Here is a 21,011-nt window from a genome sequence, read left to right on the forward strand (position 1 = left end):
AGGAACTAAGGAAACCTGCTTCACACCAGGTTAGACCATTGGTCCATTTTCAACATTGTCATCTGTGACAAGAAGCTGCCTTATACTGACTCAGTCCATCACCCAAGAGCTCAGGACCAACTTCAATCAGATCTCTGGGGTTCAGGTAGGGGGTTTCTCTCAGCTAGGGTTGCCATACTTGGAAGAGCAATGACACTATGACGGCCATTCAACGCAAATAAATGCAATTTGTCTCAAATTTCACCCCTGAAAAAGAGGACATGTCCTGGAAAAAGAGGACACATGGCAACCCTAGCCCTGCCTGAAAACACCAGGAATTGAACCTGGGGCCTTCTGCTTACGAAGTGAGTTGAGCCCCTGCCTTTGCCTTCTGGGAGACCCTGGTGCCTGAACAGACTAGTAAGCCACACAGAAATTCCTCACGCTGCATGCTGAGTCTTGAGCTGGGGGGTGGGGAGATATCTGGGCTTGCTATCGCCCTGGAGGTGACCTCCAGCCCAAACTTGACTTTGTTTTGTCAGACTAAAGGGAGTGGGCAGACACCTGTGAACTCTTGAGGCTTGCGAGGAGAAGGAAAATCTGTGTGTGTGTCACTGGAGGTTATGTGGGGGCCAGTGTGAGTGGGCTTTGGTGTATCGTGAGCCAGATCCCACCACCACGAGGAACCATTGGATCAGATCTTCAAGGTGCACATCAAAAGGCTGAGTGAAACGGATTAACTCTAAAGGTGTTACTTGGAAAGCCCATGCAGACACCACAGGGATGGAGCGATTACATTCCGACATTCTGAAGTTACTCATAGGTTGCCCATCCTTGCATTAGAGCAGGTGTACGGAGGACCTGTGACCCTACAGATGCCCCCAAACTACAATCTGCATCATCCCTGGCCATTGGTCACGCTTGCTGGGGCTGTTGGGAACTGTAGTTCAGCAACAGCTGGAGGATCATAGCTTCCCCACACTGCATTAGAGGAATGATTTTTTGAGCGGCGGGGGAAGATACCACGCAGACCTGATTTTAAAGCGTTACATGTGCAAAAGACGTCAAAATGGCGCCTGGCTCTTCATAGAAAAGAACACCAGGAGGGCTGGCGGATGGCTACCAGCATCTATCAGAGAAATTATGTTCATGACACAATCCTTGAGCTATTTCTTTGGCAAGGCTCCTGGAATTCCACTTAAGATATGAGTAATGGCTTCTCCCTGCCTGCTGGCGGATCGTGGCTGGCCAGAGCACTTCTCCTGCCTCCTGCTCAAAAAACACATGCAGCATGTGCCCACAAATGATCAATCGCTGCTCTCTTCCAGACAGGACCTCTTGACAGTCTGAGAGCTTCAAAGGCCCAGCCTCATTCCCTGGAGCCCCAGGAAAGCAAGTGAGCCAGGCTGCTTGGCAGAGGACCCACTGGGGCTTGCTTTCTCTCTCTCTCTCTCTCTCTCTTTCTTTCTTTCTTTCTTTCTTTCTTGGAATAACTGGGAATCAAGGCTGCTTGTCAAGCATTGCTTGTGTGCTGGCATGCAGTTTGTGGCACCCCAAGAACTCCAGCTTTCATTTTAAAAGAAAGCAAAGTTTCTAGTTCAATGGCGGGGGTGGAGATAAGTTTCAAAGTGTGTGTTCATAGCACCCAATGCAGAACACTTTTCTGCTTGACAATTGGCTGCCAACGACCAATAAAATAAAAGAAAGTTTACACCAGTAGTGACGGCAGAAGCATGTTTTTGGGGGTTGGGCCTATGATGATGTTAACACTGCACTACCCAGGCCATGAATAAAATTTTTCCAGGTCAATACAAGTTTCTTCAAAGTTTCAAAACTTGCAGCAGCCCTAAGGTCTGGTAACTTGTTTTACTGTTTTACAAGTCCCATCCAGCAGTAAGGTTCTATGTGAAACGAAAGGACACTCAGCTGTGCTGCTTGCTAACACGAAAATATTAGATCAAGGGTTCAGCTCTGACATTTGGTTTAGCATTCAATCCAATTTGATTCGGGCCTGAATATGATAGCATAAAAGCCATGCTGCTGCTGTACTAACCTCTTGCTTCAATGTCAACCTGGCCATGATTTCATTGTGGTCAGTCAAGGACAGTTCATCTACTTCCTCCTCCGGTTGGGAAGACTCTGAAGATTCTGCTGACTTCTGTTGCCTGGGTGCGGAACAAGAGATGGTTATTGCCAAGTTCCTAGCCCACAGTGTAGCTGGTGTTTCAAAGAAATGTTAACATAAGCAAGAGGTAGGTCTCTGACCAAAGGAGGTCACAATCAACATATTGCTTATGGGTGGAGATAAGGCAAAGCTAACAAGTGATGGAGATGAACACACACGAGAAAAGTGTGTGTGTGTGGGGGGGGGGAGAAAGTTCTAGTCTTCATGGTGTTATGAGGGGGAAGCCTGCCTTATGATGACAAGCTGACTGATACAGACTCAAAGGAGCCATGGTGGAAATGTCAAGCTTCTATACTCAAGAATATGGGACTTAAATCCAGCCCCCCGCCCCCACCTTCCATTTCCCAGCCCTTGGTTTTGAAGTTTGGCCAAGCTGCTCCGCTGAGCCTGCCAGCCCCAGGATAAAAGTTTTTTGACACCCCTACATCCCTTCCAGCAAATCTTCTGGCAGTTCCCTCTTTGTGAGAAGTGAGGTTACAGGGGACCAGGCAGAGGGCCTTCTCGGTAGTGGCAAGCACCTTGTGCAATGCCCTCCTGTCAGATGTCAAGGAAATAAACAACTATCTGACTTTTAGAAGACACCTGAAGGCAGCCCTGTCAGGCGTGCAACCCAGTCAAATGAAAATAATAATAATAATAATAATAATAATAATAATAATAATAATAATAATAATTCCAACCAAGATTCCATCTCCAGTTGTGGATGGCAGATTTCAAATATATGAAGGCATGAGTTGCATCTTGAGAAAACATAGCCAGCTGGTAATAATACTTATTCTTTTGCAAAACTGCATTGTAAATTTCTTGTGGACTTTTTCCTGAGGGAGAAGATGCATAAATCCAGCAAACTGATTACCCTAAACATATAAACAGAGGCAACAGGAGCCCCACCTTTCACTCTCATCTTGGTTCTCCTTCCCTTGGGTGCTGCTCAGAGAAGCAGAGTCCTTGGCATGACAGTCTTTTATTGCTGGGGATTCCTGCCAAAGAAACAAGCTTTGCGTTATTAACACAGGACCTCTCACCAGGAGTGCCAACTCAATGTGCAGTGACTAATTAACCCACCTGTACAAATTAAACACACCAACAGAATACGCACAACTCAGTTAGAACGGGCGTTGTATCCAACGAAGGCCCCATCTGCACTATACATTTAAAGTATTACCAAATCACTTTAAACAGTCACAGCATCCCGCAAAGAATCCTGGGAAGTGTAGTTTGTAAAGTGTGTTGAGAGTTGCTAGGCAACCATATTGCCCTTACAGAGTTACCAATCCCAGAGTGGTTTATCTGTCAATGCCTCTTTCCAGGGAACTCTGAGAATTGAAGCTGTGTTAGGGAAATAGTGGTCTCCTAACAACTAAATAAATGACACTTTATCCTAAGCAAATGACTCTTTCCACGATTTTTGGGCTGGGGAGGAGCCATGACTGGTTAAGTGGTGTGATACTGCTTTAAATGTATGAGGTGAATGTAGCTTGAGAGGGCCCACTAAAATCATTAGCTAGGATGAAGTATTTAGCCCATTGATGTCAATGGGTCTACCCTCAAGTATAACATAACTGGATCCAACCTGGGGAAATCAGTATGCTCCCCGGTCACTTAACAGGGGTTGGGAGTCTGTATCCCTGCAGAGATTCTCATGACCCTCCATCAGCATTGCCCATGTTCAGGGATGATGGGAACTGCCATTCATATTTCAGCAAGATTTGGATGGCTAGAGGTTCTCTATTCTTGACTCACATGCTGTTATTGTTTCCTTTGAGTTATTGTGACATGAAATCGAATGCCAATCACCATTGGCAAGTTTTAAAATCATTGCCGACTGGGTGCCAACCCATTGGCTTTGGGCAAATATTCAACAAAGTCTGTAACATCAATGTACCTTTTAAAATTGCATCATGGAGTGGGTGGGTGGGTGTTATCTGACAGCAATGAGCGGAGTGAAGAGCTGTTGTTTCCCAGCCCAGCAGAAATCAGGGTCATGCATAAACAAATCCCTCATTTGGAGGAAGTTGAAAAAGCCTCATCACTCCCGCCCTCCCCCCGCCACTTGGGAGTGCCAAGTTCCAGGCTTAATAAGCTTCCATCTCAGGGCGATGGGCCAGAACTAAGTAGTAGGAATGGGAAGATTACTTCCTACTTGGCTTGATGAGATCCTTGGCTATTATCTCGGTACTGAAAAGTCCATTAGGACAAGGCTGAGCCACCAGGCACAGCCTCATCCTCTCTCCTCACTTGCACCTATGACGCTCTGCCACTGACCAGAGGTCCCCTCTCAGTTAGTGGACCTGGACTACAGCTGCAGGCCACCTCTAAGCAGGAAAGCACAGTAGGAAGTAGAAAGTACAAGTCTCTGCTGCCATCAAAGGGTTACACTTTATTTCAAGTGCTGGATTAGACCCCCCCCAACTAGAAACACAGAGATGAGCAGTGGGGAAAGTGCAGCTCCTGATATCTCCTCTTCCATGCTTTCTGTCTAAAAGAATAGCCCTCCCTGCAGTTCCTCCTTTGCAACTGGTTGCCCAAACATGGCAAGGAGTGGTCCTTAGGGTGACTGAGGCTCTGCCCTCCCCCCCCCCAACCTCAGCCAGGCCACACCTGCCTTCCTTAGTGTCCGCCATCTTCTATGACCGTATCACGAACCACAAGTGTGAATCACTTTAGTGCACGGTAAGGAAGAGGAAGTTCGGACACAAAATGGAGAAGGGCATTGGCCAATCGCAGTGGGAAGGGGGTGGAGGAAGAGCTCCAAACAGCCAACCATGCCCTTGCTGTAGTACTCCATTCCGCCCCCTATTATTATTTAATAATATTTGCCTGCTAAGAATGCGTAGGTCTTCTCTCTTTCTGCACTCCTGAACAGAGTCCCCCCAACACCCGCCACCAAATTTTTCTATACTACTGTAAAGCTTCAAAGTCCCCCTCCCCACCCTGCCTTCCATTTGGGCATGGATAGTGACACCTTGTTTAAGCAGACGCATGCGAGCACACCCGCCCCCCACTGAGAGTTCACTTTTAGTATCCAGGCAACAATGTAACAACTAAGCAACTGGACTCTTTTCTGATCAAATTATTTCACGGCCCCAGAATGTCATCACAATGCTTAAACCAGGATGGGGGTGGAAGGGTAGTTTGGGATCTACTGGTATATCTCTGGTTGATTTCAAGCAGATCAGAAAGGATTGTTTAGCAAAGGCAACGACAAAATGCCTATATATATCCACCTTTATATTATATTGCTGAAATGTAGAAAGCTTACAGGTGGAACAGGGGAAGATAACCATAAGCTAGTTTGGGTGTGTGCAGGAGGGACTGTGGCCTCAGTTCAGTTCAGTAAGGTAAAGGTAAAGGTACCCCTGCCCGTACGGGCCAGTCTTGACAGACTCTAGGGTTGTGCGCCCATCTCACTCAAGAGGCCGGGGGCCAGCGCTGTCCGGAGACACTTCCGGGTCACGTGGCCAGCGTGACATCGCTGCTCTGGCGAGCCAGAGCCGCACACGGAAACGCCGCTTACCTTCCCGCTAGTAAGCGGTCCCTATTTATCTACTTGCACCCAGGAGTGCTTTCGAACTGCTAGGTTGGCAGGCGCTGGGACCGAACAACAGGAGCGCACCCCACCACGGGGATTCGAACCGCCGACCTTTCGATCGGCAAGCCCTAGGCGCTGAGGCTTTTACCCACAGCGCCACCCGCGTCCCCACTCAGTTCAGTACTGGTATTCAAAACCAATTCCTAGACTCAGGATCTTTCAACTGTAAATGTCTGTTGCCTATGTTTGGATCTTGGGAGTTCCTAGTAAAACAGAAAAAACACCTGGGTTTAAAATGAGTGAGCTGTCCCTCCTCTATTGCTCTGAAGGCTTGAGACCTTTTTCATTTGCCTCCATTGCAGAGGATGTCACTTAGTTAAACTGTGTTAAAATACAGTTTTGGATTGATTATTTGGCTTTCCAAAGAGGTGGCCCCATTTAGCTGATTCATTCAACACCCAACTTGGGCATATCTCTGTTGAGCACAGAACAGCAGGTACAAAGCATCTTCCTTTCATATCCATGTATGAATGCAATGTTTCATCAAATATAAATAGAAGCCGATTATCATAGTGTTTTACAGCGGGGGGGGGGGGGGGAAGGCACCGCAAAAGCACATGGTAAGTGGCATTGGGGGGGGGGAGAGAGAGAACACAAAGCCTGTTTGAAAAAACGCTTCCCAAATCCCTAAGAGCCATGCGCAACACCAGCAAATAGCACTGAGCAGCCCACACACCGACAGACAGGCCTACTTGGGAGTAACCCAGGGCACCGCATGGCTGGAGAAAGGCTTTGCGAGAAGCGCCACTCCCCTCTCCGACAGCAGCCCAGCCAGCATGCAGGCCCCACCAGACATATTGGCAAAAAGGTCTCCCCCAACCGCAGTTTTACTTACTCCTTCAGAGTGAGGGAGTTCCCCGTTGCTCTGACTGGAGGAATACAGATTGACGTATTCACCCTCCCCTGCCTCCTCACTGGCGTTTTCACTCTACAGGAGACAGGATGGAAGAAAGTGGGTGACTGGCTTGGTGGGCGGGTGAGCTTTGTGGGCTGAGCACAGTCCATTCAGCAAAGCGAGCAGTCTGGGCTCACAGGGCTGAGACCCTCCCCCCAAAAAAACTTAAAGGTGGCAGGGGGAGAGAAGTTATGGCATTCATTCAGTTTCAGGGTCTTTCCAACGGAGCAATTTCCCACCTCTTAAAAGCTGCCCCCCCAAATATATATATATATATTTCAGGATGCATTAATGAGTGTGCAATCAAGGCGTGAGGAGCATCGCAGCTGGAAAATGGGTCTCTTGAAAACCAAGTGACTAATCTGTGCGGAGGGCTGACACAAGCAGATGCCAGCTTTAGATGGCAGAGATGAATGTTCCTTCTGAATTATATTTGGAGGGAGACTTCACACTGTCACCTGGAAAGGTTCACTTTTAGAATGTGTAAGGGCAAGACTCTCACCGCATTCAGGGAAGTGTCCCCCCCATTGCCATCACAGTGTTCCTACATGCATTACTGGTCTTGGTCCTTATGACTTTGGGGAAGATGCCCAGGGTTCCAATCAGCAGACTGAGCAGGACGTCCCCCCTCAAAAAAAGCACCGGTGTTAGATTACTCTAGCCTGCAGCAAGTGACCTAATGTGCAATACTGCCATCTAAAGAGGTGAGCTTCCCTAAGACCATTCTAAAATTACCTAACTGCGGCACTGATTGGGATGTACTGCTTCACTGGAAGGAGGCAAACAGAAGAACAACTCATACAGAAGTGGGTCTTTTATGGGTAGGTGCTCTGGACCCACAGAGCCTCTCATGACATGCAGATTGGGAATGACTCCTTTCATGCCTTAGAACATTCTATGCATCCTACCCCCTACATCAAGGTAAACGGTTTTAGCGATTAGTCTCTTGGTTTACAAATTTGGCATGCAGCTGAATATTCATAGAGAGGGGAGCAGGGAAGACAACCTGTATGAGAAACAAAAGCCACCAGACTCTCAAAATTAAAATAATCAGGATCACTTTGGGTGGTGGCCTCTCCTGTAGGTTGTGCTCCCTGCCTTCCACCCCACTAGTCTCAATGGGCACCAACCATTGCTGCTACTAGAAGGGTGTGGCCAAAGTGCTGGTGAGCTGGCTGGCAGCTTTTGAAGATTAAGCTTGCAAGGCTGATTTCAGGCATGCCCACCTTGTTCTCTTTCCAGCCATCCAACACGCAACCCCCCCCCCCATCATGATCAATACAGTGCACAAGGCAACCTAAGTAGCCTACAACAGAGAGGGTGCCTCAAACGGCCAAGGAGTTCTCACCGAAGATGTCTGGATAGAATCAGTGAAAGAGGTTTCAGAAGGAAGGCAGACAGAAGCAGTCCCACTAAAGCTGCTCTCCTGAGAGGAAGAGGTAACCCCGCCATCTGCAAGGCCGAGAGGCTGGCCGGCTGCGGCAGACCCTGCCGCCAGGTCAGAGTTCGGAGACTGGTGTGCAGGTGGGAAGCACAGAGGCAGGGAGGAGGCGGCGGAGGCAGATGAGAGAAAAGGAGGGATGGAAACTTGGCTGCGAGGCACAAAGTCTTGGGAGAAAGACCTGAACACCGATTTGTACTGCAGTGGGTGGGGAGAAGACAGCAACAGTGGTGGAGAAGTAAAAGGGCCAAGCCAATGGGGAGGGATTTGGGGAGCAGGGGGAAAGGAGAGGAAGAGAGACAGAGAAAAGAGAAAAGAAATTAGATCAACAGCAGCTCTAGGCAAAGTCACAACGTCAGCTCTAGGCAAAGCGGTCCACAGCCAAGGCGACACCATCGCATCAGCCTCCTTCCTCCCTTCTCTATTCTTTTAATGTTCCTGCCATGCCAAAAAAAAAAATGAACTGGAGGGCATAGCTGGGACTATGTGCACTAACAAATAAACGAAACATTCCGTACCACAGGAAGTGGCATTCTGCAGTCCACATACCATGATGCAAATCGAGAATATCTACATATTCCTCTCCTATTCTGCACAATCTATTCTGCTTTTTAAAAACAAAACAAAACAAAACAAAACAAAAGCACTCTAGATTTCACAAGTCAATGAGCCAGACTTGTAAAAAACTCAAAAAAGTAACTAGTTTGCTCACTCCTTCTTGTTCTTTTTTACTAGGTTGTGTTCTCATGATGGCTGCAGAAGAGGGGGAAGTCCTCTTCTTTTGCAGCCAGCATGAAAATTTATGATATCAACCTCTTAGCAGACTACTAATTGCTTCTTTAAATGCCTTCTATCTAGCAGACTGGTGGAGGAGAGACAGAGGTGAGAGGAAAATTCCCTTCATCTGTAGCCAGCACAAAACCAAGTGGACTAGTTGATGAGGAATGGAAAGATCTGTCATTCTTCCACCAGCCTGCTCTCTTGCCTGCATAAAATTCCCAGTCATCTACGATGAACAAGAGGAGTTGTTACTGAACAGTACTTAGCTACAGAGGAAGCATTTACTCTTGACCATTGATACTGTTGTCCAGTAAACCACCTGGATTCTGATGTGTCAACAGGCACTGCCCATACACTTACAAGCTTGCCATTAATTTTGCAACCACACAGGTTAGTAACTTTCAGTATAAGAATTTTTAAAAGAGATTTTCATGAAGCTGAACTCCCTGTATCTAAGACCACTTTGTCTGCTTTTTCTGGACTGCCGTGGAATCACAGAATGCACAGATCTCTGGTAGTGTGCAGTATGTTTTCTTTTTTTAAAGATGCTAGTCCATATGGCTTCAAAAATAAGCTGGAACATACGAGAACAATGCCCAGAGGAAATTCAGCATCTGCAGCTAGGGTTTGCAGTTGTTAGGCAGCAGGGCTCCAGAGTCCCGCCAAGTAAATTTAGCCCTAAATAGCAGAGTCAGTATTTGGAAAATTGCTTTGCATGAGTTACAGAATTCATAGAAACCTGCTTTCCTTGGTACAGAAGTAACTATTTCCTTTGCACATGGCACACACAACACTTGACTGCACCCACACAAAATCCCGGGCATCGTCTTCTTTTCGACATGTGTCCATAGTGGGTGCTAAGATCTGCTTCTGGATAAGAGCCTGATGCTGGCTGGGGACTATTCCCATATTACATAAAAACAGGATAAGCTTGGAACGGCATCTATGAAAATGTATTGATAGGCTTGCCTAAACAACATTTTTAGCAGGCATCAAAAAGAGTACAGCAATTCATGCCTCTGCTGTTGCCCTAAGAGGACAAACTCCCACCAGAATGGTACATTCAAAATTTTAAGGATTTGTTAAAAACAAAAGAAGGCTCTAATCCTTATTGATGCAAAGATACCAGAAGGGGGACTGCTGGGTAAGATCTAGGGGGGCTTCAGTGCCAAGCTTAGCCTCTAGCCTCTCCGGCTGAATTGTCAAACAAGCAGAAATTATGCAAACTTACTAAAAACAATGGAGAGCAGATGATATGGCATTTGCTCTATTTGTATAATTTATGAAGGTTGTGGAATTAAAAGAGCTGAGACATGTCTCTGTCAACCAGGCACTCTCCAGATGTTTTGAACTAAAACTCCCACCAGCCTCAGTCAGCCCACAGGATCATCCCTCTATCTCCCTCCCTCCACAGCTCTAAAGATCAGTGCACGCGTGCACACACACACACACACACACACACTGAGAGAGAGTGTGTGTGTTAATCTTTCTTAGGTTAAGGAGTAATTGGTTTTACAATGCACACCTCAGAACAAGACCTCAAGAAAGTGTCAGGGTTTTGAAAGAAGCAAATGAGCCATGCCAGATCAGTCCCAGAGACCACTGGGCCTTCCCAACTGTGCTTCCCATTGGCAAAAAAAGGAGAGAGGTGCTGACAGTGTTGTATGGTGGCTAGAGTGTCATGCTATGGCCTGAAAGGCCACTGTTCAGAAGTCTGCTTGGCCATGAAGCTCATTGGGTGACCTTGGGCCCTGTCACTACCCCTCTCAGCCTAACCTACCTCATTGAGTTATTATGGGGATTCAGTGAGTGGGTGGGAGAACCACACATGCCACTTTGATCTCCTTCGAGAAAGGAAGGTGACATATGAATGCAATAAATGAATTGCTGTTGGGCTGGGCTCTTGGCACACTTGGCACAGGAGTTTCTTGAGCTGTGAAATGTCAGGTCAAAATAAAACAATATTTGCACAAAGAGCTAATCTGCATTTTGGTGGACACACAAACAGTGATCCAATTTCACACTTTAAAAAAAGTATTCAAACAAGTTGCCCCAGGTGTAAAATCAGCATTTGCAAGACTTCATGGGGCTACGAGTTAAAGCAGGTTGCTAATAGACAACCTGTCCATTGAGCACTCATCCTGATTTGCTAAGGAAATTAGGCTTCATTGGCTATTTAGTGAGTGTTCATTCTAATTCGTTTACAGGGAGGAAAGATGACACTGGGTTGCCCCACATTTTTCGGAGCGTTTCCCCTTCACTTTCCTTATCACTGTCTGATCTTTTGTGGAAGGGGGTCAGCTTCCGCAAATAAAAGTACAAATCTAAGTACAACCAAAACCTGCCGGCACATGACTCACACCCCAAATCAGGAACAGTTGTAATTTATTACCCTCTGCCATTGCCCCTTATGCCTGCAACTCTACCCCAAAACTTCCTACATGATGTCATTTTGCTCTCTCCACTTCAAATCTCTTCCTCAAAACCCAACTTTTCTTTCATTCATTCATTCATTCATTTAGCTAGCAAAATGTATGTACCACATAATGATAATGATGACAACAACAACAACAACAACAACAACAACAACAACAATAATGTAAAAATCTCTAAAAAGCTTTACATAACTATGGTATAATATATTCATTAAAAACTAGCAATAAAAAGTGACTATTTAAAAACCAGTAGATATAAAAGGATTACCAGAAAATAGTTAAAACCAACAGTTACACACAGACACACACACGTACATAATAAAATTATGTGCCTAAATAGGTTGGCCTAAGCAAAAGAAGTTTTTAGCAGGAACAGGAAACAGGGAAGGCTCCTGTCTGACACCAACAGGTAGGGAGTTCCATAGAGTAGTTGCTGCAGCATGCACGAGACTGATTACTTGCAAAGGAAAAGAAAACACTGTACAGGTCTTGTAAAATAGCTAGTTCTAGCTTTATCCCCAAGTCCTCACTCCCAAATGTCTAATTGCAACTGGGCAGCCAGTGCAGTATAATGGTTGGAGTGTTGAACCAGGACCCGGGAGCCTAGAGTTCAAATCCTCACTCGGCCATGAAACTCCCTGGGCTAGTCACTGTCGCTCAGCCTAATTTACCTCACAGGGTAGTTGTGAGGATAAAACAGGGAGGGGGCAGAACCATGGGCACCATCTCTGAATGCGTTAAATAGCTGCTTTTACAGATAATCTACATAAATGTTAGGAAATAAAGAAAAAAATCTTGGTGGAAAAAGTGCTATATGAAATGCAATCAATCAATAAATAAATTGCTGGCAGCCACCCCTTGCTATCTTCCTTGATCCATTGTTCTTTTCCTGCCCACTGTCTGGACAGAAACCCACATGCAGCCTGCTACTACTAGAAGGCTAAAAAAAAGGTCCCACCCAAGACAGAGAAGCCGGCGGCTCACACTTTACCTCCCGACCGTCTACTGACGGAGCAGTTTTCCCCTTTCCCGAATCGAGCGCAGCCTGCCCAAGACCGTCTCCCATCTCCCGTCTTTGGGACTTGACTGGATTTTCCATGCATAAAGAATTGAGAAGAGGGTAAGCGGGGGGGGACGGGGACAGGGGGGTAATCTGGGTGGCTGAAACTAAAGGTGTATGGAGGGGGGAAGGAGAGGGCATCCTGTGCCCATAAGAGGAAGATACTGGTTTCCAGATGAGGCTCTTCTTGCCCCTCCCTGCCTGCTTTGTTCCAGATGAGCAGAGCCAGTGGGAATGCGTGTGCAGGGGGTGGGTGGAGGGGTCCTGCACCATCAGCCTTTGGTGCTGCCTCAGTAACCCCGACAGCCCTAATCTCCATATTGATTCTGGGTCACGGACAGCAGTTTGGAGAGTCTCTCGTGCCTGCCTGGCCCGAAAACATTAAATCCCCAGTTAAGACTCCTGGCTCATGACATCACCCTAGCTCAGCAAATCCCATTCTGCTGGCCCAGGCTGCCTGATACCTTTGGCGTGATCAGCTCAGCCTACTGGGGAGAGATTTGTGGAAGTTGTAGGTTGGAGGGTGTCCTGTTCAGGATCTAGTTATTTCACTGCACACGCATGCTCTCTTACTCTCTGTTTTAGTGGAAAGCTCAGTAGTTAAGAGTACTGGCTCTGCATGCCAAAGGACCCAGCCTCAATCCCCAGCATCTTTTATTCAGAATCATGAAGCCTATAGTCTTACATTACATTTAGATGAAGGACAGTAATTCAGTGACGAAGCACCTATTCTGCATGCAGAAGGTCCCATGTTCAATGCCCAGTGGCATCTCCAGGTATAGCTGGGAAGGTCCCCTGCCTGAAACCCTGAAAAGCTGCTGCCGGTCAGGGTAGGTAATACTGAGCTAGATGGACCAATGGTTTGACTTGGTACAAAGCAACTTATTGGGATTCTGCTTAATCCAGCACTTGCGTGAGGGAAACCTTAGGTTCAACCCTTGATAGCAACTCAAGCTCGGTCTGGGGAAATCCCCTGCCTTAGACCCTGGAGAGCTACTGCTGTCCATCATTGTCCATTCTGTTTTAGCAGGTCCCAAGCAACCAGGAATGGAAGATAGAACTGATAATAGAACCAGCATCATCACAAAGAATAAAAGGAAACAAGTTAGAAATATCAATTAAGGACTGAAGAGCCACAAAGGGTACAATCTGGCCAGACTTAACTGTCTTTCTTTCTTTCTTTCTTTCCTTTCTAAAAAAGTTTCTAGTTCTTATGCCTGTCAACAGATACTGGAAAATATACGGGCAATGTCTGCTGAAATCTCAGTGACGGCCATCCATCCATCTACCCACCCACCCAATAAAATGTATACAATGCTGGATTGTAAAGAAAAACCCAACAACCCTCAAAGTAATTTTCCAAAAAAGATGAAACAATAAAATTATCAATAAGGAAAATAACAATAATTTAAGACTTTTGAAAAGTCAAACTAAGAATAGACTAAAAACAGATTAAAACTTGCATCAGTTTTCTAACATTTGGGTTTAAACAAAACTGTTTTTAGTGGGTGTGTGCAAATACAATTCCTAGTGGTCTGGGGGTAGGTGGGAGCTTTGCTCCTCTGCCTAATGGGGTGCCCCCCTCCTCCTCACCTGGCAAACTCAGAACAATGCTGCCGAACAGAGCTAAATGCAGACTTGTTGCAGAATTTATGCAAATATGGTTGCAAAATTTACTGAGCTTGCAGAAGCGTGCGCACGCGCGCGCGCGCACACACACAGCATTGCCTGGGTACAATTTTTTATTTTATTTCTTGAAGGAGGCTACTGTTATGATTTCTCGAGGGACTGTCCCCGCCCCTCCTTGGAGCAGATCAGCGTGTCTGGAATCAGGCAGTGGAATCTTAACTATGCAGTCATGCTGGGACCAGTGCCAATTATGAAGCAAGTATTTAACAATATGCGTGTGTCTATATGTGCCGGAGGGCGTGGCTGAGAAGACTTTAGGTCTTTTGTCTACCTGGATATCCTCCTCACTGATCGCCGGCTGATAAACCAAAGCAAAGCAAACTTCTCCAGAAAACACTGGTGCTTCCACCCCTTAGCCCACATTTCTTTCTTTCTTTGAAGGATCCAATAGCCAGGAAGAGGGACCATCCAGTCCACAGAATTGCCACAAGCTTAACAAATCGCAGCTGAGGATTTAAACTTGGAAGCTGTCCGGCGCCTGTGGGTTCTCCCCCTCCTCTGCCTCCTGCAGGGTCAGATGGGTTAAAGCCAACAGCTGACTGTGGCCTGGAAACCCCCCAGCAAGGGCTCCTCTGTCAAGTGAGCAATTCTCCAGTGGGAAAGCAGAAGTGAGGCAATGCAGAACAGAAGCTTTGGAAGACAAGGGCTTTTAAATAATAAAGATGAAATGGTCAGCCAAAATCAGCCTAGGGTCAGAGGAAGAGATTGTGTGTTTGTTTTTGTTTTAAATAGAAAGCTAGCAGAATGAAGACCAACAGTTGTTACTCTGGGGCATGATTCATACTGCCAAAGGTTGCAGAATTATAGCTGATTGGGAGGGTCTTGGGCAATAAGCCTAGTTTGCCAAAAGATTAAAACAAATAAATGGCACTATAAGTGACAGGAAAACACACAGGAAAGTGCAGGGTGACATTTGGCTCTGACACAATGTCATCTAACTTCCCTGCAATCGAATCAGAATGAACGCTCACTAAATAGCCAATGTCGTCTAAAATTCCTGCAAACAAACCAGAACAGATCCTTACTAACCTGCTTGTCTTAATAACCAGTAGGGGACAATGCCAGAACTTAGAATGCGAGGGGGTAACTTAAGTGAGGATGTCTAAATGTGTGTCTCCAAGGAGAACAAGGTAAAGTGTTAGTCTCCCAACTCAAGAGGACTGGCTTTAAACAGTGCGGGCTAGAAGTCCGGCTCATTTACCTTGATCTACCTTCATTTGCTCACACAAAGCTTACGTAGAGGCCAGACACTGCATGGTACTCACTAGCATTCATTCTGAGCTTGGGAAGGGCAGTTTTACAGCAATGAGCATCCACCCTGATTTGCCAGGGTGTTCAAGTGTGTTTCCATGTCTTCCTGTTAAACATTTGTTCATCCCACACTTTTCAGCACACTTCTCCATTACCTTCCTAAGTTGTTGTATTTTAAGTGGATTTGTTGCACTGGGCTAGGGCAACCCAGTGCTTTAATTCACAACCATCACACAAACCTAAAGTTCTGGTTTGGGCCTGAATCCCTCACACTAAATTACTGACCATCTGGGGGCACCCTGGACCTAGATAAAGGTTCAAAACATAGGTCTGGCCACTGGCTCCCAAGAAAATCACTCTCTTTCTCAGCTTCAACCCCTTTTTTGCTAAGGGGGAAAGGGTGATCTTAAGGCACTGCTCACCCACCTCCGGGGTAATAGTTCCATTTCACTACCAACCTAAGGAGCTGAGGCTGGCATTTTGTTTTGTTTTTTTGTTCTCACAAGCAGAATGGGTAAGGAGACTGCCCTTTACTAAATAAACAAAATCTATCACATTGGTTTTCTACATTCTTCATTTTTCAAGTCTTAAGATCACTTCTCCTCAAGAAAATTCATCAATATTTTTATGCAAATTTCTAATGACTACATTTTTGTATGCAGTTTTTGTCTAATAAACATGTTTTTGCAAGCAATTTCTCCTAATGTACAGCATTTTTGTATGTCTTGTTTTACCAGATAACTGCATTGCAAAATCTGGAGAAGTGGGAATTAGGTATTTTCTTATTAAAAAAATGCATTTCTTTTACATCCCTATGTAAAACTAGTTCCTGGAACTTTTCTCTACCCTGCCTTCTTCACAAGAACACTACTGCTTTAAATGCATAGTGAAGATGAGGCCTTATTCCAGAGAGCCAGCAAAAGTGACATTCATTTTCAGTGGCTGAATTCCCCTCTGCCAGAGCAGCCTCCCTCATCATGGTACCTCCAGTTGTCAGGACTCCAACTCCCATCACCGCTGACCATTGGTTACATTAGCTGGGGCTGATGGGAGCTGTAGTCTAACCATGTCTGGAGGATACCAGGTTAAGCGAAAGCAGCTGAACTACAATTCTCATCATCCCTGTGCAGGTTGGGGCTTATGCAAACACCTGCAGAGAGTTGGGGGAGGCTGAAAGATTCTAGTCCTGATAGAGAAGGAAGAAAGTATATTCCAAAATATTCCAAAAATCAACTGAACATCACCAGTGAAGGAAACAAAATGGCGCAGAAGGAGCTACTGGGATGGAACTAGGAAAGATCCTCTATGCACCCTCATTTATTGCACAGTTGATTTTCAAAGGCAATGGATGGATGGGCAATACAGCACGTGGTTCTGGATGCAGAAAGCCTAAGAGTCAAATCTAATTTCAAGGCTTGCAAGCAGCAGAGCTAGAACAGGCCCCTGCAGTGGACCATGGAGAGATGTCGTTGTTTAGAATAGGTTAGGTAAGTGCCATTCAACCTTGGATCCCTAGATGTTGTTGGACTACAACTCCCAGCATATCTCCCCATTGGCTAAGGGTGTTTCTCATCATGGGACTCCCTGGCAAATGTCCCTACTCCTGTCAGCTACTAGCCACCTCTTCCCCTCCCTCCCATATATTCCTGCTGGATGCAAGGTGTGGAGCTTACCTGAAGGACCAGCCCAGACATTGTGGTCTTCATCAGAGGCTTTTCTCTGTGTGCTTTGACTGCGGCCGGTATGGAGTGACCCCATGAGAACAAGCCCTTTTCAGTGGCGCCTGCCCTTACCCTCCCAGTTTGTGGAATGCTCTTGCTAGGGAGCTTTCTGGCCTCAGGTTAGACAGTTTTTATTACTCAGACCCTTGGTAGTGAAGCAAGCCTCTACTGTGATGCTCACCTTTGAGAGGGGTGTGGTAGGACTTGTCCCACTAATTGGATGAGTGTTTTAGGAATGTTGTATGGTACAGTGGTTTAACAATCAATTCCTTGTCCCAGGGAACTCTGGGAATAGTAGCTTCGTGAGGAAAGTAAGGGGTCTCCTAATAACTCCCAACACCTTTAACAAGTTACAGTTCCTAGGATTCTGTGGATGAAGCCATGACTGTTTAAAGTGGTACAAAGTAGTGCAGTGGCAAATTCAGACGTGCAGGGTCCCTTCACGATAGTCATAGCTATGCTCCCTCACAGCTGAAGCCCCTTGTCAGTGTTCCTAAGTGCTTAGCTTTGGTGCATGCATAACAACTTCTCCAGAAGTTGTTCTTCTCCAGAGTTTCCCTGAGGAGTCAATCCTCAGCGGCTGGCTCATCTCCTTTCACTCTGATTGGCTCCAACCAGCTCCAATCAGCACAAAGGGTGAGAAGACTTCTCAGTAGCCGAAAAGCTCCTCTTTCACGCCAATCAGGATGCTGGAGACAGGGATTCTTGCTGTGGAAATAGCAATCAGTCTCTGATCCCTCCCGATCCCCTGCAACACTATGCCTCTGGTGGCTTGTTACTGCTTTAAATGTATGGTGCAGTTATGGCTGGTATATTTGGCACCCAAAGAATCACAAACACATTGCCCCCTCCCCCACAACACACACCCCACCACCATCTGGGGCAGTAAATCACAACCGCCACCCCCCACCAAAGAGACAGCAGGAGTCAGCAAGACAAGACAAGAAGTCCAAAGTTAGTAACTCACCGAGTGCACAGGAAGGGTGCTATGCTGGTGGAGGAAGGAATTAGAGATGGACATAGTGAGGCCCTGAGCCGTGCCGATGTCCTCGGTGGCGATGGGCACTTTAGGTGGCTGGACACAGTAGGAGACAGAGGAGAAGGAGGAGGAGGCAGCAAAAGAGGCCTGCTGGAGGAAGAGAGAATGAGAGAGGAAGAGGAAGAAAGAGGAAGAAAGGAGGAGGAGGGAAGAAAGAAAGGGAGGAAAGAATGGCCTCAAGCCAGGCCCTGCAAACTCCCAGATCAAACAGCTGACAGGGGCAGGATCTTTTGAGACCTGCATAGCTTCTTATTCTTCTACATTGCTAAAGGAAATAGACGAAATTATAGAAAAGAAGGGAATATCTGCAACAGGATCTTTGTTTCATTTCAATGTCTTGCAGTGCAAGTTTATGAGGAAACATCTAAAATACAGAACCGGCTGCCTGTGTTTGATTTGCCATGTTAATTGTAAAGCCGGGCTCTCTCTGCAGACAAAAAGTCTGCTACGACTTTAAATTAGAAAACACCAGAAAAGGGAGATTGTCCCACAAGAACTAACCCCCCAAAGAGTTTTTGCCATTTTTGAGAGTTTCTGCTATTTAACTATTATGGAATTCCCATAATGGGTATCTGGTTGGCCACTGTGAGGACAGGATGCTGAACTAGCTGGGCCCTGGGCCCTTGGCCTGATCCAGCAGGGCTCTTCTTGTGTTCTACATCCACTGTCAAAGACAATATGCCTCTGAATGCCAGATTTGGAAGCAGGAAGAGAGCTATTGCACTCAAGTCCTGCTCACAGGCTTTCCATTGGGGCACTTGGTTTGCCAATGTGAGAGCAGAATGCTCGACTAGATTGGCCCCTGGCCTGGAGGTCTACGGTGATAGCACAACCTCCATGCCCAGTTGATGAGGAACAACAGGAGAGCACTGTTGCACACAGGTCCCACTTGTGAGCATCTAGTTGACCATGGTGAGAACCAGATGCTAGACTAGACAGGCCTCCTTTGGCCTGATCCAGCAGCCAGACTCTTCCGATGTTCGAATCCAATGCCTTCACCCTGGTGGCTTTTGGGTTGTATGGTCAAGGCCCTATAAATTACCCAAGTAAGTGAAATAAAAACAAAATCATCTATAAACATTTGGTGGGAGAGAAGAACTACAAGTAATGGGGCCTGTCTCCTCAGCAAGGTGGATAAACAAATCTGAAATGCATCCCATCTGGTGGGTCAGGAAGAGGAGGAGAGGAGTACTCACCAACTGCCGCTGTTTTGGTGGGAGGGCAGGGGGTGGAGCAAGATCCTGCCCAGAGTCAGCACTGCTGAAGGAGTCGTTGAACCCATAAACCTCCATCAGGTGCTTGTTCTTCTGTTGGTAGATGTGTTCATTCTGCGGTGTCTGGTAGAACATAGAAGGCTGTGGTTCTGAGTAGTCCTCTACAAACTGCATATAGGCCATCACTGGAACAGAAAAGACACAGGAGGGTGTGAGTGGGTTACCCACCTGGGAGGCTTCTGGGGAACCTTCCCTTCCCCAGCACCACTGGCTGCATCAATGGATCAAGGTATAGAACCAATCCAAGCTATCTTTGCCATTTCAGCTGTGTGGTAGCCATGACCACCAATGAGATTTTGCTCATCCTATAGCGGAGGGAAAGGATCCTTACATCCACCAACCCTCATCCTCCGAAGGTCATTATGGCAGCTGTGCACCTGTCAATCGCCTGACATCACAATGAGGTCAGGGGAAGCATTTCCATCTGCTTGCGTAGTTTGGAAATGAAGTTATGTAGCCAAAGGCACAGGGATTTGAACAGTGGCATCAGCAAGCCCAACACCTGATGCCGGGTCTTGACCAGGCTGGCATGGTTTGCAGGGGCAGACAGCCTCACAGGCAAAATAGGCCACTGAGAACAAGATACTGGTGGATGATGGGCTGGAGGTTCCCTAATGCTGTTCTATATGAGGGGGGGAAAGCATGGCTTCCCTTGAGGAATCTGGGGATTTCCCATTTGGAGGGGATGTGGGAAATTGGCCTGGTTACATCACAGCAAAGAATGAAGAAGAAGAAGAAGAAGAGGAGGAGGAGGAGGAGGAGGAGGAGGAGGAGGAGGAGGAGGAGGAGTAGTTTGGATTTGATATCCCGCTTTATCACTACCCTAAGGAGTCTCAAGGGGACGCGGGTGGTGCTGTGGGTTAAACCACAGAGCCTAGGACTTGCCGATCAGAAGGTCGGTCCCTGCAACGGGGTGAGCTCCCGTTGCTCGGTCCCAGCTCCTGCCAACCTAGCAGTTCGAAAGCACGTCAAAGTGCAAGTAGATAAATAGGTACCGCTCCAGCGGGAAGGTAAACGGCGTTTCCGTGCTCTGCTCTGGTTCGCCAGAAGTGGCTTAGTCATGCTGGCCACATGACCCGGAAGCTGTATGCCGGCTCCCTCGGCCAATAAAGCAAGATGAGCGCCGTAATCCCAGAGTCGGCCACGACTGGACCTAATGGTCAGGGGTCCCTTTACCTTTACCTTTAAGGAGTCTCAAAGCGGCTAACAATCTCCTTTTCCCTACCTCCCCCATAACAAACACTCTGTGAGGTGAGTGAGGCTAAGAGACTTCAGAGAAGTGTGACTAGTCCAAGGTCACCCAGCAGCTGCACGTGGAGGAGCGGGGAAGTGAACCCAGTTCACCAGATTACGAGTCTACCGCTCTTAACCACTATACCGCACTGGCTCATTCGCATTTCCTGAAATAGTAAGTGAATCCAAATGTAGCCATTTTTCTAGATTAACACCTCCAGATTTTGTACATTCCCCATCCCCCAAAAATGTGTAACAAAAAAAAGTGTATCGAAGAGGGAAAGGTGCATAAAACTGTATGTTAGTGAAAATAATGAACCATAATGCATTCTATATGGGGAAATGGCTTAAACAAATATGTGCATTAAATTAAATACAACAATGTGTGAGTTGAGAGAAAGAAATGCACACCTGAATGCTGAGAAGTCATCCCAGTG

At 46.7% G+C, this 21,011-nt stretch overlaps 1 protein-coding gene across 10 annotated transcripts in view; it reads right to left on the reverse strand.

The window, feature by feature from the left end:
• Window positions 1-21,011, reverse strand: part of RAPGEF1 (Rap guanine nucleotide exchange factor 1) — a 115,138-nt gene that overhangs the window by 17,223 nt on the left and 76,904 nt on the right. For 4 of the 10 annotated variants that reach the window (XR_013391375.1, XM_077922554.1, XM_077922551.1 and 1 more), the window contains 6 exons: window positions 19,264-19,466; window positions 17,996-18,157; window positions 8,000-8,290; window positions 6,592-6,684; window positions 3,056-3,144; window positions 2,033-2,144 (listed from right to left, as the gene is read on the reverse strand). Coding sequence is in view for 9 of the 10 variants with exons in the window: in XM_077922554.1 (XP_077778680.1) it covers window positions 2,033-2,144; window positions 3,056-3,144; window positions 6,592-6,684; window positions 8,000-8,290; window positions 17,996-18,157; window positions 19,264-19,466 (950 nt within the window). In the remaining variant the exon portion in view is untranslated. The remainder of the gene's footprint in view (window positions 1-2,032; window positions 2,145-3,055; window positions 3,145-6,591; window positions 6,685-7,999; window positions 8,291-17,995; window positions 18,158-19,263; window positions 19,467-21,011) is intronic. The other 6 variants (XM_077922553.1, XM_077922556.1, XM_077922557.1 and 3 more) reach the window with 6 other exon arrangements.

Source organism: Podarcis muralis, chromosome Z (assembly GCF_964188315.1).
Source record: "Podarcis muralis chromosome Z, rPodMur119.hap1.1, whole genome shotgun sequence".
NCBI lineage: Eukaryota > Metazoa > Chordata > Lepidosauria > Squamata > Lacertidae > Podarcis > Podarcis muralis.